This window comes from Henckelia pumila, chromosome 3 (assembly GCF_033568475.1).
Source record: "Henckelia pumila isolate YLH828 chromosome 3, ASM3356847v2, whole genome shotgun sequence".
NCBI classification, from domain to species: Eukaryota; Viridiplantae; Streptophyta; class Magnoliopsida; order Lamiales; family Gesneriaceae; genus Henckelia; species Henckelia pumila.
Window position 1 is genome coordinate 166,266,448 of NC_133122.1, and position 20,192 is coordinate 166,286,639.

Below are 20,192 nucleotides of genomic sequence, written 5' to 3' on the forward strand. Positions count from 1 at the left end.
TTGATTTTTGTGTTTGGATAAATGTTGAAAATTGTTTATAATTTTGTTAAAAATAGAAGTAAAGTAGGCCAAAAATCATTTGTTAAGGTTTTTTTTTTTTATAAAAAAATAGCATTTTTAAACAAACACCACATTTTTTCAGAAAAGCAATTTTCTTTAAAAAATTTTTTAGTGTTTTTCTAGTTGGCTTATCAAATCAAATCAAACGTACTCTACGGAGCTGTGTTGATTGTTAAGTGCAAACTAAATAACACAAATTCGGCGCATAAAAATATCGTCTGATATATGTAATTTTTTACTCGATATATGTAGTACATATAATTAATAAAAATGGGTTTGTAAACTTTGTTGAGCCAAATGATGATAAAAGTGGATATATTACAATTATTTTCATACATAAAATTTATCATACAATTTAAAATGTTAATAAATTATCTTAACTGGATTTATCAGTACAAATTTCTAAGCTTACCCAGCCAAATTCTTCACGAGCATTGATAGATACAGTGTTTTTGTTGGGATACAATTGTTGATTTTGCTAGGAGGGAAATCAAAGCGCAACGTTTGGATCATTGTATAGTTTAAAAGTTTTGAGTTGCACCAATATCATCAGTTAATATATCCTTATAGTTTTCTTATTTCTCGTTTACGTCCCTTACATTTTTCTTGTGCTAATTATGTCCTTATTTTCTAACTTTTTTTCTTGAAATTGTCAATGAATTTGAAAAGTTCTTATTTTACCCTTGTTATTTGTTACGCCTTAAACGCATACAAATCTCGAGTAATGAGATTAATGTTTTTAATGCATTAACAATTCTCAAAAAAATATATTTTGATGATTACAAAACTCGGTTAAATTATTACTAACCGTTTAAAGTGAGGAATTTGCAGATAATAATATTTTTGTGTATGAACAATATTGGAAGCAAGAGCCGATAATAAAAAATTGGAGATAAAAATTTAAATGTTCGAAATTGCCCAGGTTCGGACGGTCCGAAGATGGTTCAGACCATTCGAAGATTTTTTTGGAATTAAATATGTTCGGATGACAAGCTCGGAGGCCACGAAAGACTAGTTCGGACGGTCCGAATACAGTTCGGACGGCCCGAAGATTTCTTGAATTTTAATATTGCTCGGAGGCACTCTCGGAGGCCACGAAATGCTCACTTCGGACGCCCCGAAGTCATGTTCGGAGGACCCGAACTACTTTACGGCCATTGAAGATTTTGTCAAAAGAAATTTGCTGGAATGAATTTAATGCAGCCGTTCGGACGACCCGAAGACGAGTTTGGACCCCCCGAACAATTCAACAGCCGTAGAAATTTGAATTTGAATCAGAAGACTTCGAACAACCCGAAGACCAGTTCGGAGGCTCCGAACCTGCTCGAAATTGTAACTATAAATTGAGGTCATTCCAAGCCAATTCAATCATCCCATTCACTCTCATCTCTCGCAAGCAATCTTCTCTCATTCAAGTGTTCTATCAAGAGTTATTCGATATATTCGCTCAAAAATCAAGAGTTGTTTGTAAAAATTATTTGTGAGTTGGTTGTGCGATCATTGTAAACACTTGAGTGTGAAGCAAAGTGTATTGAGTTATTGTTGAGGCTATCCTTGGAGCCCTTAAGGCCAAGTGTATCGAGTTGTATCGATGCGGTGATCGTGTTGCCAAGCTATGCGAAGTTCTTGAAGGAGATCCTCTTCAACAAGAGGAAACTGGAGGAGCATGCAATGATTAGTCTGACTGAGAATTGCTCAGCACTAGTGCAAAATAAAATCCCATTAAAGCAAAAAGATCCAGGGAGTTTCTCTATCCCTTGTGTGATTAATGATATTCAATTTTATAAAGTTTTATGTGATTTGGGTGCTAGTATAAATCTAATACCTTACTCTGTGTTTAGGAAATTGAGCTTGGGAGAACCAAAGTCCACCAGAATCTCGTTACAGCTGGCGGACAGGTCCATCAAATATCCACGGGGGATAATCGAGGACGTGCTTGTAAAAGTGGACAAATTCATCTTCCCCGTGGACTTCGTGGTGCTAGATATGGAAGAAGATTTGAACATGCCACTCATCTTGGGTAGACCTTTCCTGGCAACAGGAAAGACACTAATAGATGTCCAGAAGGGAGAGTTGCTGTTGAGAGTGGGAGAAGAGAAAATTTCGTTTGACGTTTTTAATGCTTTAAAATTTTCTCAGAATAATGAAGAATGTTTTCAACTGGATGTAGTGGACTCACTGTTATTTGATTATGTGCAGGATACTTTTCAGGAACCATTAGAAGCTGCACTTATATCTGAGCATGTGGAAGATCTCAGTGACAGAATTGAAGAGATGACTGCATATTTGAATGACAACCAGTCATGGAGAAGAGGTGGAAAGCTTAGACTCGAAGACCTTGGTGACCGGAAGGATTTAATCCTCCAGAAACCAAGCCTTGAGGAACCACCTACTGTGAAATTGAAACCATTACCTATCCATCTCAAATATGTGTTTTTAGGTGAGAATGATAAGTTACATGTCATAATATCTTCTTATTTGACAGGTGAGATGGAGGCCAGACTAATGGAGGTGCTCAAGAAACACAAGAGTGTGTTTGCCTAGAAAGTGACAGATATCAAAGGAATCAATCCATCCATATGCATGCACAAGATTTTAATGGAAGAGAGCATCAACCCATTGGTCCAACCACAAAGGAGATTGAATCCGAAAATGCAAGAAGTTGTCAAAGCTGAGACGATCAAACTTCTGGATGCAGGTATCATTTATCCTATATATGATAGTCCATGGGTGAGTCCGGTGCAATGTGTACCAAAGAAGGGGGGAATTACTGTCATACAGAATGAGAATAATGAACTGATACCCACTAGGACAGTTACAGGTTGGCGTGTATGCATAGACTATAGAAAACTAAATAACGCAACCCATAAGGATCATTTTCCTCTCCCCTTCATTGATCAAATGCTAGAGAGACTGGCTGGGTATGAGTTTTACTGTTTTTTAGATGGGTATTCAGGATACAATCAAATAGCGATTGCACTTGAAGATCAGGATAAAACGACTTTCACTTGCACATATGGTACGTTTGCCTATAGACGTATGCCTTTCGGGTTGTGTAACGCTCCTGCTACTTTTCAGAGATGCATGACTGCCATTTTTCATGATATGGTCGAAATTTTTTTAGAAATTTTCATGGATGATTTCTCTATTTTTGGTCAATCTTTTGATGCATGTCTGCATAACTTGAATTCTGTTTTAATGAGATGCGAGGAGACAAATTTGGTGCTGAACTGGGAGAAGTGACATTTCATGGTGACAGAAGGTATAGTATTGGGTCACCAAATTTTTGAACAGGGGATCGAGGTGGACAGTTCACCATGGTATGCAAATTTGGCTAATTATCTGGTCACAAGCACACTCCCACATAATCTGTCTTTCCATCAAAAGAAAATTTTTTTATCAGATGTAAAGAACTATTTTTGGGAGGAACCTTTTTTGTTTAAAATATGTGCTGACTCGATGATCCAGAGATGTGTGGCGGAAGGAGAAATTCAAAGAATCCTCAGTCATTGTCATGATCGTGAGGTAGGTGGCCATGCTGGGCCAATCAAAACAGCAGCAAAGGTACTTGAATGTGGGTTCTATTGGCCAAATCTCTTTAAGGATGCGCGCTTGTTTGTCTTAGCTTGTGATAGATGTCAGCGGACAGGTAATATCTCAAACCGAAATGAAATGCCTTTAAATAATATCATTGAGTGTGAGATATTTGATGTATGGGAAATCGACTTCATGGGACCATTTCCAATTTCTTTGACAAAAAAATACATTTTGGTCGCAGTCGATTATGTTTCAAAATGGGTAGAGGCTGAAGCTTATGCGACAAATGATGCACAGGTTGTACTGAAATTTTTGAAGAAAAATATTTTTAATCGGTTTGGTACACCCCGTGCAATCATTAGTGATGGTGGCACCTACTTTTGCAATAAACTTTTTGACAAACTCTTAAAAAAATATGGTGTCAAGCATAAAGTCTCTACCCCATATCACCCCCAGACCAGTGGCCAAGTGGAAGTGTCCAATCGAGAAATCAAACAGATTTTGGAGAAAAGTGTGAGTACTAATCGGAAAGATTTGGCACTTCGACTTGATGATGTCTTATGGGCCTATAGAACAGCGTTTAAAACAACTATAGGCACTTCCCCTTATAGACTGTTATTTGGAAAGGCATGCCATTTACCTATTGAGTTAGAACATAGAGCATATTGGGCTACTAAGACCCTAAACCTTGAATTTGCTGCTTCAGGTGAAAAGAGATTGCTAGAGCTTAATCAACTGGAGGAATTCCGTGACAGTGCATATGATATGGCGGTTTTGTACAAGGAACGAACCAAGAGAATACATGACAGGCGCATTCGTCAGCGGGAATTCAAAGAAGGAGATGTTGCTTGCTATTTAACTCCCGGTTGAGGCTTTTTCCCGAAAAATTGAAGTTTAGGTGGTCTGGCCCCTATAAAATCACCAAGGTATATCCATCGGGGGCCATTGAAATCAAAGATGCCAGAAAAGAGTCTTTTACGGTCAATTCTCAAAGGCTAAAACACTATGTGGGGGGTGACGTTGATTCCATGCCTGTCATCACCACATTGACTGACCAAGAGGGAGGAAGAAAAGTCAAGCTCTAGACTTTAAATTGAGTACTACTCTCTGCACTCTCTTTTATTTAATTTTTTTTTTAGTTGGTTTTATTTTTCGTAAATTATTTTGTTTTTTTTTTTCAAAAATTTGTAGGCGCTCGAGCGGTGATTTATTGCCGCCCGAGCGCCCTGCTTTTGTTTTTCTTAAAAAAATTTCGAAATGGGGTGCGCCCGGGCGGTTATTTTCTGCCGCCCACGCGCGTGCCCTCTGGTTTTATTAAAAATTCTTAAAAGGGTGTGCGCGGCGGCTCTTTTCTACCGCTCGAGCGCATCGTGCAGATTCGGAAAAAAATAAAACCCGATCTCCTTTTTGTCTTTTACAATTCCCTTTCTAATTCTTCTTCCTAACCCTACTCTATCTCTCGCCGTCTCTCTCACTCTATATTTCTCCTTGTTCTCTCCAATTCACAGGTCCAACACTCAATTCTTCAAGTTTCGTTCACCATGGCACCAAAGAAACAAAAGATAGCCACTTCTAGGGCTACCCCATCCAACATCATAGATGGGAAATTCATCTCGGAAGAAGCCAAAGCGAGGTATGAAGAAGCCAAGGCTAGTAGGTCTCCAATTGCAGAGAGGGGAATCAATCTCTCCGAAAAACGCACCGCCTCCCTTGGCATCGTGGCTCGAGGATGGACCGAGTTTTGCCGCCAACCTCTAGAGGCGATTGTCCCCTTGGTACGAGAGTTCTACGCCAACGCTATCGAGCATACAGATAGCACGGCTTTCGTGCGGGGTAAGATGGTTTCTTTCACTCCTGCTGCTATTAATGATTTGTTGAAAACTCCGGATGTGGATGATAGCCAATTTCAAGCATTTAAGGCTAACCCGGACTATAATGAAATTTCTAATGTCCTGTGCTATGATGGAAACATTTGGAAAGACTCGGTGAAATTTGTATCTTTTAAAGAAAAAAATTTGCGGCTGGAACCGGCCTTGTGGTATGCTTTTCTGACTCACAGGTTAATGCCAGTATCCCACACCCAAACGGTGGTGATGAGCAGGGCGGTGCTGCTGTATGCCCTGCACAAGCAATGGCCGCTCAATGTCGGACGGATTATCAACCAAGAGTTGTACACTTCCATTCGCACGTCCAACATTGCGATATTCTTTCCGACCATTGTTTTCTGAACTTTGTGTGAAAGCTGGTGTCCCAATCAGGGAAGACGAAGAATGGTTGCACCCGAATAAGGAGGTGGATGACACTATTTTGAAGGCGAAACATTCGTTCCGACTCAGGGAGTTTACAGCTGAATACCGGGCATGTTCTGGACCCGGTCAATCATCGAGGAATGTGCCTAAGCCACCCCCTGCTCGACGCACCATGAATGACACATTGAGTGAAATTTCGGCCTGGGTGCAACACATGGACAAATGCCAGGAGTTGAACGCAGCCCACAACGAATCTACCAATGCCATGATGCGAGGGCTGCTCGCAAATGCTAGGATGGACCCTGCAGCTTATCCGGTGCCACCGCCATATCCTCCGCCTTTCCCATTCCAATATGCTCTGCCAGTTCGGGATCTGCCCGAAGACTTCGATGAGGAGGATTCTGATTAATACCAGGGGAGTGTTTAATGTTTTTTGTTTTTAGTTTTCTTTCGTTTGTTTTTAGATTTGGTGGTGTCAAGTAGCATTAGGGACAATGCTCGTCTTTAGTTTGGGAAGGGTGTGTCTTTTGTGTTTTCATTCTATTTTCATGCTTTTTGTTCGTTCGAGTTGTTTGTAGTGTTGTGAATGAAACCAAAAAGCCAATGATGAAAAAAAAAAAATTTGGCAGTTTTTAAGTCCATGATTATCTTCTTTGCTTGACAAATAGTTTTGAACTAGTACAACCAAGTCGATGAATAGATCGTTAAACACTCTGTGAGGTATGCTTGAATCTGAATTTGAAACATAAAAACTTGGATATGATTGAGGCAATTTTTTTGACCTTTGGGCTTAAATTTTTTTTTTCGTGAATTACCCTTAGATGCCCAGTTGAGCCTTCACGTTTATATGCGCACGAGAGGTGAATAATCTGAAGTTTGTTTTGGAGTAATCATCGCTTACTACTGATGATTTTCTGTTCTGCACTGATTGAGATCTGTAAGAGTTAACTGTGAATTGAAATTTGTCTAGAACAAGTTCAAACACCCCTCGAGGCGCAATACGGGTATACTGTGACTTAGGAGTGATATAGACAATTCTTTCGGAATTTTGTTTGTGCCTTTCAAACCACCCTTGATTTATTATGTCTCTAGTTCCTAATTTGAGCTTAATAGAAAACGAATGGCATGCGTGAAAACGTGTGGTAAACCCTCATTCGACATTGTTCAATATCCTACAACTACTACCCATAGCTTAAACACTCATTCCTACCTTGTGGGGAGTAAATTGAATGTAGATTATTTCTGTTTATGCTCCTACTGAAAAATTGAGAATGGAATGATGTGTTGGTTGTTGTTCAAAGTGGTGAAAAAGAAAGAAAAGAATATTGGCAGAAGGCAAGTGAAAGAAAAGAAAAATATGGAAATCAATGAATGAGAAGAGGTGCGAAATTGTGAGTCAAAAGGAGTGGACTGTAGAGAATGAACATCATTTACTCCCTCTTTGAATTCTTTTCCTTCATTTGGATCCATTAGCCTAGCCTAAAATATTAAGCCGAATAATACCTATTGATCGAGTCACAGTCGCCCAATATACTAGTGGAGAGGGGTTGTAAGAATTTTGCTTATGGACTGTTGATAGACACGGTTAATGAATATGGATTCTTGATCAAAACACGCACACACTATTTTTCATTGAGTTATACCAGTCATGAGTGTGTGTATCATTGAATGTTTCTAAATCTTGATCATATTATAACTGAAAAAGTCCTTATGATCTTAGAATGTGTGAATTAAATTCGGAGTAGAGTATTCCAAAAACTGAGTTGCGAGATTTTAAAGTTTGCAAGGTTGGCTAGTTAATGTTAGCATGTTGATATGTTTGGATTGATTTTCTTTTGGAAGAAGTTCTGAGGCTTGAGAAGGTTGATTTTACCTACTTGTGTTGTCGTTTTGTTGTGTCTGCATGTTAGTTTGTCACCTATTTTGCACAAGGGCGAGCAAAAGGTTAGTTTGGGAAGGTTGTTAGGAGTCGTTTTTGTGCGTTATTTTGCATGTTTTGTGTTTGTTTTGCATTCGTTTCGTTTACGTTGTGTCTGTTCTTTACTATTCTTGTTCTGTTTATTGTTTTATTGTGTTTGTAGTCACTCCTCTGGTTTATTTATTTATACTGTAGGAAATCACTAGGAAATGCTGATTTTTGGTGAGAAGGCGATGCACGCATGAGGCCGTGAGGAAAGCAAGAGAAGGAATTTATATTGCTGGAAAAAGACAAGGCGCCCGGGCGGCACTTTTCTACCGCCCACGCGCACTCATGTTTGGGAAAAACAGTAGCTGGCCATAAGACAAGGCGCCCGGGCGGCACTATTCTACCGCCCGCGCGCACTCACGAATGAGCAAAACAGTATGTTGCCAATTTTTTAGGCGCCCAAGCGGCACTTTTCTACCGCTCGGGCGCGATGCGCAGATTTGGAATTTTAATATTTTGGAGAGTTTATTTCGGGAAGGATTCTTTTGGGAATATAAATACAATTCCTTCAATAGATTTAAGGAAAAAAGGGAGGCGCACAGAAGGAGGTAGACGGCGGCTAAGAGTTTGAAGTTTTCTCATCTCCGTTGGGAGTTTTTCTCTTCGTCTTTTCTGAATTTTTATGTTAAACGTTTTTTAGATTGAATTTTGTAATGATGTTCAGTAGCTAAACTTTTATTTTGTTGGAATCAAGGGGATCCAAACCCCGAAACACTGTATTGTGATTGAATCACCGGATGTATTGAGATTTGATTTATGTTTATAATTGATTTTATCATGTGTTTTCTCTATGTTGATGATTAGCTACCCTTGACATAGATTCGTAAATTGCGAATTGCTGTCGAGAGATGGGTTCATAGTTAGGACGAATGATAGAATCCATGGACTTAAAATATGCATAGAGATTTGGTATTTAGTACATGTTGATAGTCATAGACCACCAGGTTGAAAGCTGTAGAATTCATAGAACGCAAAGCAATCAGTCGTGATAAACAATTAGAGAGATTTAATTGTTTCATTGATATGATTAGTTTGGCATAACCTCGATAGAGAGTGTCAATGTTTCAGGAATTTTTGTCAAACTTATGCGCATAAATTAAGTTCCAATCGTCCAGTTCAATTAGGGGGAATGTGAACCAAAATTCCAACAAAATCTTTTCAAATTGTTATTTTTCAGTCGTGAGAATTGGTTTCTTGGTTGTGAAACTTATATTTATTTACATTGAGTTCTTAGTATTAAATGTTAGATAGAATTCAAAATCAACTTTTCGATACTTTGTGTAGTTAAAAATTAAAGAAACAAATTATTATTTTTAGTCCCTGAGGACGATACTCGTACTCAGTACATTTTTATTATAACTTGAATCGTGCACTTACGATTATTTCGACTGGAACTGAGAGATTTTTATAGCAAATTTAAGTGTTAGTTTTCCGTCGATCATGTTATCAGCATTGGATCGTCGAAGAGTTGGACGAAGAACGGTAAAGAGATTACCTTGAGCCGTTGTTGTTGTTAGGTTGTATAGTTTCTGATATAACATTTTATTGTAGCTTATCTAGAGTTGGAGCTATTGCATTGAAAGGTAAAAGCAGCCATCGTTAGCAGGATAGCATACTCGGGACATTTGGTTCTCGAGTTTCCCTTAAAATCACATATTTGCATCAATACTTGTTCTAGCATGTGGAACTTGTATTTTGTTGTTGATTGAGTTCTTCATATGTGGCTTATGTTTTATGTTCCTTATGCATCATTTTGAGCCAAACCTTTGATTTCAGCGGGCAGAACAACCCTTTTTAATTAGACATTTTGGGGGCTATGTTGCGAGTGGCCTGGGTAGTATAAGTTCACCTAGTGTCAGCATACTCCTCATAGTCGCACCAAAGTCTAGAGGTATGAGATACGTGGCACCACCTCGATCGAGAGAGTCGGTGAGTTGTTACATGATCTTATCCTCGGAATCCCAAAAGCAGCGCAGCAATCCCTTGTTTATCAGAATTGATATCCCGATTTTAAAGACATGCATATTATTAGCTTTGATTTGATTATGTTGTCTTGAAAGCATGTTGTTGATACATTACTTGTATTGTTTGTTATGTTTTTTTACTGGGAATATCTTTCTCACCGGAGTTATCCGGCTGTTGCTTTGTTTTGTATGTGTACTTGGCAACAGGTGAGGCATGATCAACTCAACAAAGACCTGCTTAGCAACAAGAGGGAGAGTTAGTAGTAGGACTTCGGTTTAGAAATGAAATTGCATGTCAATCTAATTATGTTTTGAGAGCTTTTTAGACTCGAATTGTTGTTGAATCTTGTTGTATTGAATAAGTCAACTTTGGTTATCGAATATTGATGTTTGCATGTTGTAATTTCTAATTTGAATTGTTGTTGAAAGTTGGAAAAACCTGTTCTGTTTTCTGATGTTTTTCTGGGCTCAGGGTGCGCTTGATCGCATGAGTTGGCACGATCGAGCGCAGCCCCTTTTATTCCTGGACAGAAGAAAGCACAGGAGGGCGCGCTCGATCGCACGAGTTCATGTGATCGAGCGCGGCACCTCCAATTTTCCCGGCAGTGTGTTTTGCTGGATGGCGCGCTCGATCGCACGAGTTCATGCGATCGAGCACGGCAACTTTGGAAAGAAAAATTTTTATGTCTTATCTTTTGGATCTTGATTGATTATCGATAGGATTAAATCTTGATTAGACGATTAGAATCGAGGTCTCACAATCATCCTACCTTCGTTTTGTGTTTTGTGTTTGTTTGTCATATGTCTTGCTCGAGGGCGGACAAGGTTAAATATGGGGGAGTTGATAAGTGAATTTTGTGCGTATTATTTTGTGTTATTTTTAGGTTTATTTGGCATGCATTCATATGGTTTCATATGTGTTTTTACATGTTTTATTTATAATTTATTTCATGCGTGTGCATTTCACTCTCCGGTTTTATTTAAAGGAAATATTGAAGAAATCAAGAATTTGGAGCAAGAGAAAAGCCGCAAGAATGAATCACGGAGCAGCAATGGTCAAAAATTTATTTTTAATGCTAGAAAGATCCAAATCCTATCTCCACCGTTCAAAATGAAGTTCAAGATGTTTTGAAGTTGCTGTCCAAATTTCGGATCGATCCGACAGTTAAACTCTGGATATGATTTTTCAAAAATACTGCGCGCTGGTAGGGAGGTATGCACGAACAGGGAACGGGGTCCGTGCATGTCGCGAAATTTTTATTTTTGGGCAGAAAGTTGCTCGCTCGAGCGCATGTTCTTGCGCTCGAGCGAGAAATCACACAGAATTTGTAAATAAAATTTTCGGAAATTAAAACTCTCAAGTTTCCGGGCTTTATTTTTTGTGCTTTCAAAGACATATAAATAGAAAACTATCAGATGTGAAAAGGGGAAGGGATCGCATCAGAGGAACGAGGACGGCGGCTGGGGCGTGGGAGATTGAAGACTAGAAAGATTGCTCCATTCAAGTTTCTTCTTCTTCTTCTCTTTTTTATTTTTTTTTAATTATATTTTCGTTAGTTGATTAGTTTTTCTTTAACCAAGATTGCAATATTGAGCCGAACAATTTTATGTCGAACGTGTGGATTTTGATTTTTAGATTTTTATTAAAGTTATTGCTTGTTGGATTTATATTTTTTGTTCTTGTGAATAATCTGATCAATTATTTACTTGTTTGTTAATTGATTATGAGTCGACAGGTTAGGAATTGATTTCGATCGCTCCAATAATTGACATATGGTTAAACCGACTAGAAATAGTATTCGGTTTCAGCATAGGGCTTTAGGTGAAAAATGAATTCTCATAATTCCTAATGCATTTGAATTTGATTAGAATTATGAAAATTAATCCGTCAATATTTGAATAGGTTTAACTGTTCTAGAAATAGACTGTTAAATAAATTAGGAGAATTCATCGTGATTTAAGATTAAATCTGGATCCTAGATTTTCCACTTGTAAGCATAGTTTGTTTGGTACCTACGTGTGTCTTGGTTGTCTTGTTTTAATTAAATTTATCTTTCATCTATTTTATTTCTTATTTGTTTTTGTAATAAAATTTTTATTTAATTTATCGCAATCTTTTTATTATTCTGTCTAGATTAAGCTAAATAAATAATTCTTGAAAATTGACTACAGTCTCTATGGGATCGATACTTGGACTCTTTGTCCACTTACTATAACTTGACCTGGTATGCTTGCCAGTAATTTATTTAATATCGATTTTATCAGTAAAGTTTTTGGCGCCGTTGTCGGGGACTGTTTAGTTAATATTAAGATAGATTATTTGCTTGAGACTAGACATTTTATTATTATTATTTATTTATTAATTATTATTAATTTTAATGTTTTTTTCTTGTGATGTGCTTGGAGATGGATCATCGACAAGTGTTCACAAGGTTTGGCCAACAATAATCAGAGCCATTCTTTTCTGCTTGGAGAAGATTCAATGATTTGGCAAACAATTATCGATCTCATTATTTTTCGAACTACACTCTAGTTAAAAATTTTTATGGTGGTTTAGATGTGACAACAAGATGTTGGGTAGATTATGGAGCTTTGACAACTGACAGTCACTTGTTCAGAAGAGATTACGACAGTGCGATGCACTTGTTAAATGATATGGCAGATTTCGACTACCATTGACATTGTGATCCTTCACTACAGAGTTGGAGTCACCAATATCCTCCAGAATTCAACTCCACAAATTTTGTGAACCAACCATTTGAGCATCAAGAAGAGTGCATAGGGCGTTTTGAAGATCATGTGGCTCAGTTGGAGAACATTGTGAGAAAACATACAGAGATAAATAAGTTCTTAGAAAGCCAAATCAACTCTTTGAGTTTCGTGGATGAGCAGATTGACTGTTTTATAGAAACATTTTCTGAGATCTATCAAGAGAATGAAGTAATAGCGCTAGATCATGAGGAAATATTTTTTGAGAAATTTTCATGCGAGGAGGATCCAAAAGTAACAGTGGAGCAGGAAGAAAAATATACAAGGCGAAAGATTTGACATCGTCAATGGTTTTTACATGTACACCATTAGAAGATACGTTCTTGCCATTGACGCCAACTCCAAAATATTATATCCTCCATAAGCTTCATCCTAGATTCGGAGTCTCCTTCCAAAATAATCAGTTTATGACAAGTATTGCTGGACCGACGAGCTTTCTACGCCAATATCACGCCAAGCTTGAGGGCATAGCAAATCAAGACCCATACGTAGAGTCGTATGATTCTTACTATGGGGGGCAACCACTCTTTGTGGTTGCTACTGGTAATTCGAGCGATAGACTATAAATTTAGCGTTGACTGGAAGGCAACCCAACGTTTTCTTTTTTTTTTTTAATTTTTATTGTTTTTTTTATTATCTTTTGCTAATCCACTGTCTTACCCGTCGCCTTTATATTTGCAGTATGTTTCCCCGCTAAGAGAATTTGCGGATGGAGTTCTACAGCTGGAGAAAGAGGACGAAGCATAGACCAGGGGAGTGTTATTTTTTTTGTTTTCATTTTGTTTATGTTTGTTTTGATTTTTTTTGTTTTTTTTTGCATTCTGTTCATTGTTTCTGAAGCATTGAGGGCAAAGTTTTGGATAAGTATGGGGAGTAGATTAGTTTGTTTTATTGTTTGTCATTATTGTGTTGCATATCTTAATCGTTTAGTTTGTTTGCATATAGTTTGTGTCGTGTTTGTTGTGTCTTGTTAGTTTTTATAGTTGTTTGCATGTGTGTTAAGTAGGATGATGAATGGAGCCGATGATGATATGAAGTTATGAATTTTGTGAAATTTTTAATTTTTGCTCTTGACTTGACATGAGAAACTTTAGGTTGAAACGTGAATCTTTTTAAGAACTTATATTAGACCAGTGAATTGTAGCAAAAAATTCGATGAAGTTTCTATTTGTTTGATCATTGCAGGGCAATAGGTCTTTTGTGGATCTTAACTATTTTCTGTGAATTTTGATGAGTCTCTAACATTGCACTTATGATCGTGGACGCACCAAATTTTTTGAAAACATTTATTAAAAAAAATTTAGTTTTGAAAAACTCAACTCCATCCGGGTCATGGACGAGGAATTGAAATCCTAATTACCACGTCCAAGGCTAAGTCTACGGATTCAATGGGGTTGATGCTCCATCCGAGCTATAGACGAGGGGATTGAAATTATAATCCTATTAAAGTTATAGCTAAATTTGCGGGTAATTATTGGGGCTAAAGCAAAACTGGGTGTAAAATCTGGAGGTGTGTAATTAATTATCTCAAGGGAGGTGTGTTTTGTTAAGAGATCGTTGAAAGAAATGGACACTTGAGAGTGAAACTTGCACTGATTTGTCATAGGTCACTAAGCAATCTTGAAAATTACTCTGTCTAAGTTGCATGTAACTGGACACACACGTTCACGCTAAACCGAAGGTGTATCATGAAGAGTTGAGGGTGTTTGTGATTTTAGTTTGTGTTTGTACTTCGCTGAGGCTAATAATTTCCCATATAATCATCCTACCTTCGTTTTGTGTTTTGTGTTTGTTTGTCATATGTCTTGCTCGAGGGCGGGAAATGTTTAAGTATGGGGGAGTTGATAAGTGAATTTTGTGTGCATTATTTTGTGTTATTTTTAGGTTTATTTGGCATGCATTCATATGGTTTCATGTGTGTTTTTACATGTTTTTATTTATAATTTATTTCATCCGTGTGCATTTCACTCTTCGGGTTTTATTTGAAGGAAATATTGAAGAAATCAAGAATTTGGAGCAAGAGAAGAGCCGCAAGAATGAATCACGAAGTTGCAATGGTCAAAAATTTATTTTTAATGCTAGAAAGATCCAAATCCAATCGCGACCATTCAGAATGAAGTTCAAGATGTTTTGAAGCTGCTGTCCAAATTTTGGCTATATCCGACAGTTAAACTCCGGATATGATTTTTGCAAAAATACTGCGCGCTGACAGGGAGGTATGTACGGACCTAGGCACGAACATGGCACGGGGTCCGTGCATGTCGCAAAATTTTTATTTTTGGGCATAAAGGTGCTTGCTCGAGCGCATCTTCTTGAGCTCGAGTGAGAAATTGCACAGAATCAGTAAATAAAATTTTTAGAAATTAAAACTCTCAACTTTTCGGTCTTTATTTCTTGGGATTTCAAAAACATATAAATAGAAGACTATCAGATGTGAAAAGGGGAAGGGATCGCATTAGAGGAACGAGGACGACGGCTAGGGAGTGGGAGATTGAAGACTAGGAAGATTGCTCCATTTTAGTTTCTTCTTCTTTTCTTCTTTATTTTATTTTTGAATTATATTTTCTTTATTTGATTAGTTTTTGTTCAACCAAGACCGCGAGATTTTCCGAACAATTTTATGTCGAACATGTGGATTTTGATTTGGGATTTTTAGATTTTTGTTAAAATTATTGATTGTTGGATTTATATTTTGTTCTTGTGAATAATCTGATCAATTATTTACTTGTTTGTTAATTGATTCTGAGTCAACAGATTATGAATTGATTTCCATCGCTCCAATAATTGACATATGGTTAAACCGACTAGAAATAGTATTCGGTTTCAGTATACCTCTTTAGGTGAAAACTGAATTCTCATAATTCCTAATGCATTTGAATTTAATTAGAATTATGAAAATTAATCCGTCAATATTTGAATATGTTTAAATTTTTTAGAAATAGACTGTTAAATAAATTAGGAGAATTTGTCTTGATTTAAGATTAAATCTCTATCTTAGATTTGCCACTTGTTTACATAATTTATTTGGTACTTGCGTGTGTCTTGGTTGTCTTGTTTTAATTAAATTTATCTTTCAGCTATTTTATTTCTTATTTGTTTTTGTAATTAAATTTTTATTTAATTCATCGCAACCTTTTTATTATTATGTCTAGATTAAGCTAAATAATTAATTCTTGAGAATTGACTACAGTCTCTGTGAGATCGATACTTGGACTCTCTGTCCACTTACTATATCTTGACCTGGTACGCTTGCCAGTAATTTATTTAATACCGATTTAAGCAGTAAAGTTTTTAACGTCGTTGTCGGGGACTGTTTAGTTAATATTAGGATAGGTTATTTGCTTGAGACTAGACATTTTATTATTTTTATTTATTTATTAATTATTATTAATTTTATTGTTTTTTTTTCTTGTGAGGTGCTTGGAGATGGATCGTCGACTAGTGTTCACAAGTTTTGGCCAACAATACTCAGAGTCATTCTTTTCTTCTTGGAGAAGATTCAATGATTTGGCAAACAATTATCAATATCATGATTTTTCAAACTACACTCTAGTTAATATTTTTATGGTGGTTTGGATGCGACAACAAGACGTTAGGTAGATTATGGAGTTTTGGCAACTGACAGTCACTTGTTCAAAAGAGATTACGACAGCGATGCACTTGTTAAATGATATGACAGATTTCGACTACCATTGACATTTTGATCATTCACTGCTGGGTTGGAGTCACCAATATCCTCCAGAATTCAACTCCACAAATTTTGTGAACCAACCATTTGAACATCAAGAAGAGTGTATAGAGCATTTTGAAGATCATGTGGCTCAATTGTAGAACATTGTGAGAACACAAACAGAGATAAATAAAGTCTTAGAAAGTTGAATCAACTCTTTGAGTTTCGTGGATGAGCAGATTGGCTGTTTTATAGAACCATTTTCTGAGATCTATCAAGAAAGTAATAACGCCAGATCATGAGAAAATATTTTTTGAGGAATTTTCATGCGAGAAGGAGCCAACAGTAACAGTGGAGGAGGAAAAAATATACAAGGCGAAAGATTTGAACTCGTCAATGGTTTTTACATGTACACCATTAGAAGATACGTTCTTGTCATGGATGCCAACTCAAAAATATTATATCCTCCATAAGCTTCAGCCTAGGTTCGGAGTCCCCTTCCAAAATAATCAGTTTATGCGGAGTATTGTTGGACCGACGAGCTTTCCATGTCAATATCACGCCAAGCTTGAGGGCATAGCAAATCAAGACCCATACGTAGAGTCGTATGATTCTTACTATGGGCGGCAACCGCTCTTTGATGGTTGCTACTGGAAATTCGGGCGATAGACTATAAATTTAGCGCTGACTGGAAGACAACCTAGTGTTCTCTTTTCTTTACTTTTAATTGTTTTTTTTCTTTTTAGTATTTTTTTCTAATCCACTGCCTTACCCGTAGCCTTTATATTTGCAGTATGTTGCCCCGCTAAGAGAAGTTGCGCCCGGGGAGTGTTTTTTTTTTATTTCATTTTGTTTATGTTTGTCTTGATTTTTTTTTTGTTTGTTTTTGCATTTTGTTCATTTTTTCTGAAACATTGAGGGCAATGCTTTGGAAAAGTATGAGGAATAGATTAATTTATTTTATTTTTTGTCATGATTGTGTTGCATATGCTAATCGTTTAGTTTGTTTGCATATAGTTTGTGGTGTGTTTTTTGTGTCTTGTTAGTTTTTATAGTTGTTTGCATGTGTGTTAAGTAGGATGATGAATGGGAGCCGATAATGATATGAAGTTTTGAATTTTGTGAAAATTTTTAATTTTTTCTCTTGACTTGACATGAGAAACTGTAGGTTGAACCATGAATCTTTTTAAGCACTTATGTTGGAGCAGTGAATTGTAACAAAAGATTTGATGAAGTTTCTGTCTATTTGATCATTGCACGACAATAGGTGTTTTGTGGATCTTAACTGTGTTATGTGAATTTTGACAAGTCTCTAACATTGCACTTATGATCGTGGATGCGCCTAAATTTTTGAAAACATTTATTAAGAAAAATTTAGTTTTGAAAAACTCAACTCCATCCGGGTCATGGACGAGGAATTGAAATCCTAATTATCACGTCCAAGGCTAAGTCTGCGGATTCAATGGGGTTGATGCTCCATTCGAGCTATAGACGAGGGGATTGAAATTCTAATCCTATCAAAGTTATAGCTAAGTTTGCGGGTAATTATTGGGGCTAAAACAAAACTGGGTGTAAAATCCGGAGGTGTGTAATTAATGATCTCAAAGGAGGTGTGTTTTGTTAAGAGATCGTTGGAAGAAATGGACACTTGAAAGTGAAACTTGTACTGATTTGTCATAGGTCACTAAGAAATCTTGAAACTGATTCTGTCTAAGTTGCATGTAAGTGGAATGATATTGCACACACACGTTCACGTAAACCGAAGGTGTATCGTAAAGAGTTGAGGGTGTTTTGTGATTTTAGTTTGTGTTTGAACTTCGCTGAGACTAATAATTTCCCATATAATCATCCTACCTTCGTTTGTGTTTTGTGTTTGTTTGTCACATGTCTTGCTCGAGAGCGAGCAATGTTTAAGTATGGGGGAGTTGATAAATGCATTTTGTGTGCATTATTTTATGTTATTTTTAGGTTTATTTGGCATGCATTCATATGGTTTCGTGTGTGTTTTTACATGTTTTATTTATAATTTATTTCATGCATGTGAATTTCACTCTTTGGGTTTTATTAGAAGGAAATATTGAAGAAATCAAGAATTTGGAGCAAGAGAAGAGCCGCAAGAATGAATTACGGAGCAACAATGGTCAAAAATTTATTTTTAATGCTAAAAATATCCAAATCCGATCTTCACCGTTCAAAATAAAGTCAAGATGTTTTGAAGTTGCTATCCAAATCTCGGCTCGATCCGACGGTTAGAACTCCAGATATGATTTTTTCAAAAATATTGTACGCTGGCAGGGAGATATGTGCGGACCTAGGCATGAACCTCTTGCGAAATTTTTATTTTGGGGCAGAAATTTGCTCGCTCGAGCGCATGTTCTTGCGCTCGAGCGAGAAATCGCACAGAATCAGTAAATAAAATTTTGGAAATTAAAACTCTCAAATTTCCGAGCTTTATTTCTTGAGCTTTCAAAGACATATAAATAGAAGACTATCAGATGTTATAGGGGGAAGGGATCGCATCGATACGAGGACGGCGGCTAGGGCGTGGGAGATTGAAGACTAGGATGATTGCTCAATTTTAGTTTCTTTTTCTTTTCTTTTTTATTTTATTTTTGAATTATATTTTCGTTATTTGATTAAATTTTCTTCAATCAAGACCGCATTATTGGGCCGAACAATTTTATGTCGAACATGTGGATTTTGATTTGGGATTTTTAGATTTTTATTAAAGTTATTTATTGTTGGATTTATATTTTGTTCTTGTGAATAATCTGATCAATTATTTACTTGTTTGTTAATTGATTCTGAGTCGACAGATTAGGAATTGATTTCGATCGCTCTAATAATTGACATATGATTAAACCAACTAGAAATAGTATTCGGTTTCAGTATGCGGCTTTAGGTGAAAACTGAATTTTTATAATTCCTAATGCATTGAATTTGATTAGAATTATGAAAATTAATCCGTCAATGTTTGAATAAGTTTAACTGTTCTAGAAATAGACTATTAAATAAATTAGGAGAATTCGTCGTGATTTAAGATTAAATCTGGATCCTAGATTTGCCACTTGTTTGCATAATTTGTTTGGTACCTGCGTGTGTCTTGACTTTCTTGTTTTAATTAAATTTATCTTTCAACTATTTTATTTCTTATTTGTTTTAGTAAATAAATTTTAATTTAATTCATCGCAAATTTTTTATTATTCTGTTTAGATTAAGTTAAATATTAATTCTTGAGAATTGACTACAGTCTTTGTGGGATCAATACTTGATCACTCTGTACACTTACTATAACTTGACCTGATACGCTTGTCAATAATTTATTTAATACCGATTTAAGCGGTCAGTCACCTCGCGGTCGGATTCCTAGATGGTGTTACATACTCATTGGTGCCTAGTCTGAGCAGGACTTGGTAGTTGATTAGTCACCCTAGTCATTTTACGCTGCATGCATCATATTAGTTTTGTATACTCATATTTACGTACTTGACGTTAGTCGCTCACGTCTAGGGGTGGGCAATGGTCGGTTCGGTTCGGTTTTAACAAAATTCGGTTCGGTGTTTCGGTTTACGGTTTCTCAAATTTCTAATCCTAAACCAAACCATTTTATTTCGGTTTGGTTCGGTTTTTTTATTACGGTTTTGGTTATTATGGTCGGTTATTACGGTTTGTGTAAAAAATTGAGCTAAAACTTAAAAATAAAGTTGTATGTCAAAACTTTAAACAAATAAAAAAACCAGAGATCAAACCAAATTTTTGATTATCTTATAACATCAAAATCAAGTAATAAAAACTAGGCATAGCATATCTATGATTCTTGTAACCAATTTGAAATTATCTTAAAAACATCAAAACAAAATAATCAAAAATATATAACAATGACTCTTGTAAGCAATTTGGATATTTTGAATTGCTGACAATGAATAATTCCAGCATCTGATCCATATCACTCCTGCAACAAAAATCGTCACTTGTAA

General features: G+C 36.5%; 1 protein-coding gene across 1 annotated transcript; it reads left to right on the forward strand.

The window, feature by feature from the left end:
* The first annotated feature begins 1,731 nt into the window (after positions 1 to 1,731).
* Positions 1,732 to 2,604, forward strand: LOC140889897 (uncharacterized). The gene has a single exon (XM_073297637.1). The coding sequence runs from the start codon at positions 1,732 to 1,734 to the stop codon at positions 2,602 to 2,604; it is 873 nt and encodes a 290-aa protein (XP_073153738.1).
* Positions 2,605 to 20,192: the final 17,588 nt, after the last annotated feature.